The following is a 9,926-nucleotide window of genomic DNA, read 5'->3' as shown; positions in this document are numbered from 1 at the left end:
TATATATATATATATATATATATACATGAAAAATGAAATAATTAGACATGACTGGACAAAAAAAAAATTAATTATGGAAATTATATTCAATGGATTACATAACTTTCACTCACCACCCTACTTTAATTTTAAATGAGTAGAAATCATTTTCTGCTTAATTATGGCTATTGAAAGTTATTTGATCATAATACTTCCTTTTATTATATATTTATGGCTTTTACTATGTATCAAAAACTGACTAAAGTCATAGCAACCATGGAGACACAAAATCATCACTTTATAAATTCAGTTTATTCATGTTTTTTCTTCACTCTTACCTATATTCTATGACCTTTTCGACTTTTTTATGGTGGACATAAAAAATAAAACCTGATTAAAAAAGAAAGAAAATGTCTAATTCTATTTTCTATTCTTTTATCATATATCTTTTTAATTTGGCATAAGTGCACTACAGCCACCCAGAGTATGTTGTGCTTCATTGTATACTCTTACTTGTAAACTTTACAATTTTATGAATTATGAATACATTTATTTTCATCATTTCTTTTAACTAATTATATTTTTATTTCTGAATGATTACATTTAAAAACATTGTTCATTTTTTACGATTGTTTCCAGCTGGGGTATTATATGCTGTCCATTCTCACTGAGACTTGTCCTGACGAAATGCAAGCCCATGCTCCCTCTTTTTGCACTTACTTTTCTACAGCATTATCAAATATGACAGACAAAGCATCGCCAGTTGGATATTTTATGATGATTTGCCTAACACACATGTGCCCATCGTTATCTTCCAGTAAACAGGTAAACTGAGATGGATTAGATGTTAGATGATTAGGAGTTAAAGTTTATTGAGTGGAATTTGCTTTCCTTAATGCCAAACCCAGTATGTAATAAAATAATATTTTTTAAGTATCATTAATTACAAACAATTTTGGGTGTTATTCTGTTTATTTACTATACTAATTACTATTCTAGTTATTCTATTACTTAATCTTTAAACAAGGAAATCATGTTTACAATCACAGAAATCTTTTAATATTTTTTTTACTGTTGTCTTTTCATTTTTGTGACAAGATTCCTGCCCATTTTTATCGAATGTTTAAAATAAGGCTCTTATGTTGCTGATAAAAGAAAGAAAAGAAACTAGTTGAACTATCCGAAAGTGGTATTTTTATGAAGCATCTTTGCTGTCAATCTTGATCATAGTATGAGAATTATTTTTTATTCCGCTACAAATATATTTTAAATTTATAATATTCAATAACATAATATTTTCAGTTTTTACGAATATTCCATTCTTCATTAATTTCATGTTTCTATTTAGTGCTGCAGTTAAATCAATATTTTGCAAAAAATAGTTAAATATTTATGTATGAAGTCTTATCAGAAATTTATTTCCTGTTTTAATAGTTGATATGGCTAATAGTTTATTCAGAAGGAATAAATATTTTTTTTTCTATATGACTATTGATTATGTTTAAAATGTAATATTAGTTGTCTGTAATTTTATAATTTCACTCTTTTGATCTACAGTTGATGAACATCTACAATGAAATTATTCCTAAGACCTATGAAGTTATTCAAGCATTAGCTGAAAAGAGACCTGATCGAGCATGCGAAGCTTTGGATCTTTATTATGAACTAACTTCTGAGAAAGAAAGTCTTTCTTTGATTACACCAAGAGTTAAGGCGATTATAAATCTTTGTTTAGATCTCACTCAGAAGTCTAAAAGTGAAGATCTGCAGATTAAAGCACTGAATTTTATTGCAACTTTTTCTATGGTTAAAGCTAAGGTATTTTTTCCTTTTTTGTACAATTTTTATTTACTATTTCAAAGTAGTCCATTTCATAATGCGGAACATTATTTTATTTCAGCTTTTGTTCAAAGACGGATTAATGAACACAATTCTTTCTGTTCTATTTGCTATAATGAAAGCTCCTCCTCTTGATGATGAAGATGAACAATATTTCAGTGCTGATACTAGTGAGGACACCCTCTTAACCTGTGCCTGTGAAACTTTGGATGTCATAGCTATAAATGCTGACCCAAAGAAGGTTATGGTGCCAGTGGTAAGTACAAACGATTAAACTATTTGTTGCTGTGTTAAAAAGTTATATGTTATATTATATTAGTATAAAATTATTCTTAATCATCTAGTTGTGTATGATTTTTTTTTTTTTATTAGTTGTTACTTAATACCATCAGTAATTAAGTTGAGAAAGATGATCTGGGTGGAGGTCCAAAAAATACTCAAATAGCCGTGAACATAGCTTTCTGCTGATTTAAGCCCTGATATATTTGTTTCAAATTAATATTTTTTTAACTATTTGGTTTTAATTGGCATCCCTATCATGTTTCTTCAATTTTATATGATTAGTTTGTAAGTTTCTAAAATAAATAATTTTACTAAAATTAATTTTTAGCCATAAAGTGTGGATCTTGAACTTAGCAATGTTTATGGAAGGAATAAACTATATTGATCTATTAGCAGAATTTAAATTCACACATAACCCTTATAATTACGTGTAAAACAAAACTGAATTACTTCTTTTGGTTCATAAAATCTTTTTTAGTATTTGACTCTTCAGACATGTTTTGAGATTAGCATTTAGAAAAGTGGGTTCCTTTAGCATTTCCTTTTGATACTTAATATAAGATATAAGATTAAGTTCGGAGCCATTAGTTTTGCTCTTTTGGCATGATGTGGTCAATTTTATAGTGGTAGATACGTGATCCATTCTTTCACCAGAATTTTCCTTCCTTCCATATCCCAATTACTTTAATTTATAATATATGGAATTTATAGTAAGGGGAAGTATTGTGATTGTGCAAAATTTTAAATCAAGTGTTTGGAGGAAATACATGTTTTGAGGTCCCATGAGTCCTAATAACCAGTTCCCATTGTAAGCAATAATAAACAATGGATAAATATAAAATATTAAAAAATTTGATTAATAATTAAACAAGAAAAAATCCGAAAAATAGAGACTAGTGATCAAATTGGAAAAAGCCGAGGCTCCCCTATCTCTTCTGGTCGCAGTCATATTCACATGGCTTCTTTATCTTTTACTAAATATTGTGAGTTGATACAAATTTTTAGGGTACATTGCACCAGATTTTTTTCACTGATGACATTAGCATCAGTATCCAGAGATATCTTCGTTTTGAGCTTCGCATTAGGTTGATGAAGATTTCCACCTCTTTTAGGGGAGCTCTACAAACAATTATTGTTTTTAGATATTTAGTTAAGAAATTAAGTCTACAGTCTTTATTTATTAATCGAATGGCGGACTTGACTACAGATGGGAGTTACATCGGCAGAGTTATACTATACTAGGCTGTACGAAACAAAATGGCAGAAATGCCTCCTTTGGCGTAGTAAAAAAAAAAAAAAAGAAATATTTAGTAATCGTAATATTATAACCTAAATATGTTTTTGTGGTGCCCCTTTTCTGTAGGTTAACTAATGTTTTAATACTTTAAATTTTACCATTAAATGAGTACCAAGGATTGATTTTTGTTTTAGATGGAAATGGTACGACCTGCGCTGCAGAGCTCTGTACCTTATGACAGAAAAGGAGCCTACCTTGTAATAGCGATAGTTTGTCAAGGATGTGACAATTATGTGAGAAATAACATGTTAGAAGATTTTATTTCTACAGTTTACAAAGGTGTGAATGATCCAAGCACTGTTGTTAGGAATGCAGCTCTCTTTGCAATGGGACAAATGGCTGAACATTTACAGGTGAATAAGTCCAATCTCTACTCTAAATATAAGTTCTTAATTCTTTTTTACTTTCTTTTTTGTTAGTTTTACATAAAAGAACTTTTCACCATAATCCAAAGAAATCTTTAATTTTTTTTTTTTGTTTTTGTTGGTTTCATGCTGTTTGAATTAATTTACTTTTGTTTCAGCCTGAAATATGTAAACATGCATCAGATATGTTGCCTTTACTCATTAATCAACTTGACCGCCTTGGTGAAGAGGGCAAGAACGGTGCCAGAATGGGTCAGCGTGTTGATCGTCTCTTTTATGCTATTGAGAGCTTTTCTGAAATTCTTGAAACATCTTTAACAGGTTTCCTAAATGAATTGATTCCAAGACTCCTAGTTCTGTCTGTTCCTCCTTATCATCCACATGTCAGGGAACTAGCGATGGCCAATATTGGAACTGCAGGTGATTACTAAGATACTAACTAGAGATACATTTTTTGTTTGTTATCTAAAATTAGTAGGGAATTTTAAATTATAGTTAGACCCTTCAAGTTGAAGGTAATATATACTATTAGAGGTAATGATACTTAAACATGTAAGTTATGTAACTTGTAAAAATTGTGGAATAGCAAACATTTAAAAAAACCTTATGTTTTCTTCAGTTATTGTTCCCTTTAAGAAGACAGTATAAAGCCAAATAACTATTTCATCATGAACTTTTGAAAATAAACTGTGTTAACACTGTTTACTTGAATATGTTAGTAACCTATTGGATACCCTTACTCCCCTAGGGCTTTAAACTAATAAACAACAATAAAAATACTATTTATAATCATGGTAATTTAATGAAATTCAGAAAAGTGATGAATGGATTCTTAATTATGGTAGTAACCCCTTATAATAATTTGTCTAGGATCAGTTAGGTGAAAGTTTATTTAAAAGATTTGTTTCATTATTAAAGTTATAAAACAAATCTTTTATATTTTTTTATTTATTTAATAAAAAATACTGATATAATAAAAAAAAAAAAAAAAAACTACTTTACTTAGTTTTTACAATATATTTGCTTAATTTTATACATTGGCAAATAAGTGGACAATATTACCTAAGTTTCAAACACTTTTTTTTTCTTCTGATCATGAAGTGTTTGACTGAGTGATGTGGTATTTTAAGTTTAGTTAAATATCCAAATTTTATCTATAAATGTTAAAATAATCTTTGTATGAAACCAATTTTTGTTTTTAAATTTGCTTCTTATAATCCTTTAAATTATTTTGTTCAAAATTTTAGTATCTAGTTATTTAGGTAAGAGTAAACTTACTTTCTTATGGTAATTTTTTAATAATTTTGTTGTATCGATTATCCTGATTATTTCCTTATATTTTGTTTTAAAGATTTTTTACTTACTTGTTTCTCCTTATTATGGATAAAACAATTTTCATTTTTTATTCCAGCTGGTTCAGTTGAAGAAGCTATTGCTCCATACTTTAGAGACATTATGAATGTTTTGAATGTTTATCTTTCATCGCCCTCAGATTCTGATAGCACATTAAAAGTAGAAGCCATTGGTATGATATTACAATTTAATATTAAATTTTATGTTATGAGATAAATTTTTATGAATAAATGTCAAATATAATACTATAAATTTGAAATGTTATAGTAGAATGTTGAAGTTTGAACCTAAAAATGTTGAAGTTTTAACAAATCAAACAAATTAAAAATAATGTATGCTGCCATTTAAATACATTATTTTTAATTTCTTTGGTTATTGATTTTTATTTACTGATTTGAGTACAATATTTGTGAAGATTACTTCAGTATTGAAACGAATGATTATTTATGTATATCACCTTATTGTTACTTGTTTCTTTCATTATTCATGTTTCTTCTATAAGTGGCCTTGGATTAATTTATCGTATACATTATTTAATATCAGCTTACATTTTGCTTTAATGTTCTAAATTGTATTTCTTATGTTATTTTAGATACTCTGAGTATGCTGGCAAGGCATGTCGGACCGAATGAATTCCAACCTCTAGCACTTGATTCAATCAAACTAGGTATTCAACTTGTGGCTGAAACTAATGATCCTGATATACGTAAATCAACATATGGCCTATTTGGTTCTGTTTCTCATGTCCTGAAAGGAGAAATGGGACCTCTTCTTGAGAGTATTGTTCTTCCTATTATTAATACTATCAAAGACCAGCAAGCCTATGTAGTAAGTTCCATCATATCCAATAAACTATTATTATATATAGTGTGTCCCATTGTACATGTTCGTCCCCTTTTCCTCCTCTTCCCCCCAACTTCTACAATTTTTAGCATTTAAAATTGATTTTCACAGGGTCATAATTATGACATGTGGTCTACCTTTTTGGGGGTATTATTAATGTTGTAACTTCATCCAGTTTTACTCCAAAATTTCCAACGGGATGGGATAAAAAATTAAATTTTAAGATGAATTCATTTTGTGAATTTTTTTGATCAGATGCATCCTGAAGGCGTAAATTACCCAAAATCATGAAAATTTGTTTACAGTTTTGACAGCATGCTGGCATACAGTGTGGATAATTGTAAAAACATATTAAACAAAATTCTTTCATAATACCATTTTGCATAAGGATTCCTCAACGTTCAAGTTTTCTCGACCAGCTGAGGAGACTCAAAAGCTGTCATATCACTGCTTTGCTGTAATTGTGGCACATCTGACAAAAAAGTTTTTTTTTTTGTTTTTGACGTATTCCATAGACTGTACCTTGGAAAAGGGCTAATTTTTTCCACATAACTACCATTTGGACAGTCTGTAGGGTGACCCCGTTGAGAAAGTAAAACCAATGTACGATGCTTTCTCTGTTATACGTCTAAGTGCTTGATGGAACATTTTTCTCATTCATTGATGTGGTTTAATTATGTCTGGACATGAAATTTATTCTATTCAAAGGTTTGACAATTAATTCTTGGAAAAGCATGAGAAGTTCCCCTGTTATTGGAGGTAATACGACCAAAATTATAGAAACCATGTGAAGTATGGAGTGGGAAAGAGTTTGTTATTGGTTGATAGTTATTTTATTATTAAAATACGTTATTTAATAGTTATTAAATGATATTTAATAAATATTAAATATCATTTAATTTACGAACAAATCATTGTATGAATCTAGTTGATGAATATAATGTTGAATTTTCAAAATTAGGTATTTAAATTGGTATTTAATTTTTATTAAATATTTAATTGTTTTTATGTTTGATTAGAAAGTTGATAATGATCATAATACGACTAAAATTGTACCTTGAAATCTAGAGCATTATTTAAGTTGAGTCTTGGGTTTATTATTATTCTTTATTATTTTAGGTTCATAAAAGAGATGATGCATTGGCAGCCTTTCCTTTATATGACAGTGATTCTGAAGACAAAAATGAAGATTTTGATGGTATTGTTACTCTGTTAGATTATTCTGTTTCTAAAACTATTTCTAAATTTCACTCTTCTTGGCTATAAACAGAATTTTTTATTCAGGACTTTATCAGGAATTTTTCTCTATTTAGGACAAAATTCAAACAATGGTTTGACTCAAAGCTTAAGTATAGTGAGGGAAAAAAAAAAGTAGTACTCTCTTAAAATTTAAAGAATAGAAAACAAAACTTTATTGTACTCGAGCAGTAAACCTGAGAAAGCATATATGGGGAGGGAATACAGATGGCCAAAACTTTAGTTTTTAATCAGTAGAAACATTCTGAACTGTTAATTTCACTATCTTACAAAATTAATAATTTCAATCTGCAGTTCAAAGTATTACTTATACTGTTGATTTAAAATGAAAGTTATGTGATATTACATTTATTTTGACAAAAAATGTTAATTTATATTTTCCTATCATTGGGTGCAGAGACTTGCCTGCTTGAAGGAATGTTTATTTTGGAAATTTAAAAGCAGACAAACTTAATTTTTTTTATTTCTATTTATTTTTAAATATTTTATTTTAATATTAAATAACATTCAGAATATTTTTTTAATTCAGCACAATTCTTATTTTTGTTTTTTGTCCTTAACTTATTCTTCATTATGTTACTTATGTGTTGTTTGATTACTATTTCTAGTTATATAATTATATTTTTCCAAGCTAGAGATACTTAATATGTTTATTCAATTGTTTTTGTCCTTAACTTATTCTTCATTATGTTACTTATGTGTTGTTTTATTATTATTTCTAGTTACATAATTGTATTTTTCCAAGCTAGAGATTCTTAATATGTTTATTCAATGTATCTATATGATTTTAATTATGTTTAATTGTGGATATTGTCATTAGTCCAATCTACTACTTTCGTATTAATCTATACAGTATACAGTAAATACCTGGTTACTCATGAATTAGTGATTTGCTATAATAAATTAAGGGAAATTATGCTGTTTTATTATCATCAGATAGTTTTTGTTGCAGTTTGTGGCAGAATTCAGGAAATTGGTCAGATAAAATTTTACATAATTCAGTGATAGCTTGTTTTGTAATCTTAGCTGGATTATTGTACTTCTTAAGGTACTTTCTAACAGCCAATACTAGGCACCTACATAGTACATGTTCAATCGACTGTATTCTTACAAATGCAATTTGCTACTAACTGGTCCTGTATGGCTAAAAAGACACTAGGGAAATAGATATTGGTTTTTGTAGTAGTTTTATTCATTCATCCCAGTTTCTTCCTCTCTCTATCAACCAGATAAATGTTTATTTTTAATTTTTCAATCAGAACTCTAGTAGGATTTTCTCTGTTAGTAATTTTAGATCATTATATGTTATTATTACTATGATCATTACACGTTTTCCAATTTTAAACACTTTTTCAATGTTGCTTGAGGTAACTATTTTTTTTTATCAAAGCCTCCTTCATTCGTTTTTAATAAATGTTTCAAAGGCAAGATAAAACTGGAGCTGATTCTGGGTCTTATAAGGCTGGTGCCCTCCCTGAGATGCCTTCTCTTCTATTATTTTTTGGTGTTATGACCTCTTTGAAAGGGATTATATTGTGTCGTACATTGACCAATACTCACTAGTAGTGAATGTTTTAAAGATAAGATAAGTAAAACCACAATAATTGTATGCAGATTACTTTTGTTAATAATCTGAATGGAACACAAACTTTAATCTTATTTTGTTTTTCGACTAAGTCTTTTATAGTGTCATTATTTATTTTCTTATTACTGTTGCACATTTGGGTCTATCTAGCGGGCCATAACTATTTCTTCAGTTTTATTGTTTGGAATTTTGATTCTTTTTGATCTGTTGTGCAGAAGTGATCAATTCGCAACCCTAAATTTAGTATATATACATAATGTGTAAAAATGTGCAAATCTGCTCAATTGAAGACTGCTAATATACTTTACTTTTAAAAATTAGAATCCTATTTTTGATTCTATTATTCTATTTTTTTAGGCGTGGGAGTGACGGACCCACCCTATGAAAACCACGTCAGGAAATGCGTGATGTATTTCTTAAATACATTGGGTGAGGCCTTGGACCTCCACGGTCTGTCACGCCCAATAAAAAAAAAAAATTCTTTACTAATTTTCATGGAGAATCAACACTTCATTTTTTATTATAAAGTGTTGAGAATATCCAAGTGCATAAAATATATAATGAAAATATTGGGTATTTCCTCTAATATAATGTGTAATACATTACTTTCAGGGCTTTTCCTAGTAAAAAAATAAACTTTTAACTTAACACTTACTTTACTTAGAAATTTTGTTTTCTTTATACTTGAAATTAATTATCTAGCTGTATACTTAGTTTAATTTAGGTGACATTGTTAATTGGTTTTTCTTATCCTCTCAGATATCAGTATAGAAAATGATTATGTTGAAGAAAAAGAAGAAGCTTGTTTTGCATTGAAGAAAATAGCTGAAAATACTGGGTAAGTCTGAATTCACTAGTTTTCTAAAACATCACAGAAACCTGATAAATTAAATAAAAAAAATAAAAAAAATTAAAATGTATATTTTTTGTTATTTACCCTAAAAATATTTTTATTTTATATTATTTTAGTTTCTTATTTGCTTTTCTTTATTGTCACATTGATTGACATGGCGATTAGCAATAAATGTATTACTTAAATTACACAAATTAATTTTTTTAACATCTGCACTTTGAAAGTGGTAAAAAATATACATGTTATATGGTTTGATTTTTTTTTTTTTTTTTT

At 28.2% G+C, this 9,926-nt stretch overlaps 1 protein-coding gene across 1 annotated transcript in view; it reads left to right on the top strand.

Moving 5' to 3' along the window:
• The window catches only part of LOC106680169 (importin-4), a 32,229-nt gene that overhangs the window by 13,292 nt on the left and 9,011 nt on the right, over positions 1 to 9,926 (top strand). The window contains exons 4-12 of the mRNA XM_014419682.3: positions 619 to 804; positions 1,537 to 1,797; positions 1,880 to 2,074; positions 3,532 to 3,750; positions 3,921 to 4,182; positions 5,174 to 5,287; positions 5,708 to 5,943; positions 7,078 to 7,156; positions 9,560 to 9,638. Coding sequence (XP_014275168.1) covers positions 619 to 804; positions 1,537 to 1,797; positions 1,880 to 2,074; positions 3,532 to 3,750; positions 3,921 to 4,182; positions 5,174 to 5,287; positions 5,708 to 5,943; positions 7,078 to 7,156; positions 9,560 to 9,638 — 1,631 coding nt within the window. The remainder of the gene's footprint in view (positions 1 to 618; positions 805 to 1,536; positions 1,798 to 1,879; positions 2,075 to 3,531; positions 3,751 to 3,920; positions 4,183 to 5,173; positions 5,288 to 5,707; positions 5,944 to 7,077; positions 7,157 to 9,559; positions 9,639 to 9,926) is intronic.

Source organism: Halyomorpha halys, unplaced genomic scaffold, assembly GCF_000696795.3.
Source record: "Halyomorpha halys isolate HHAL.00 unplaced genomic scaffold, Hhal_1.1 Scaffold249.1, whole genome shotgun sequence".
Taxonomy (NCBI): Eukaryota; Metazoa; Arthropoda; class Insecta; order Hemiptera; family Pentatomidae; genus Halyomorpha; species Halyomorpha halys.
Note: the sequence above shows the minus strand (reverse complement) of the source record. Positions and strands in the feature narration are given on the sequence as shown.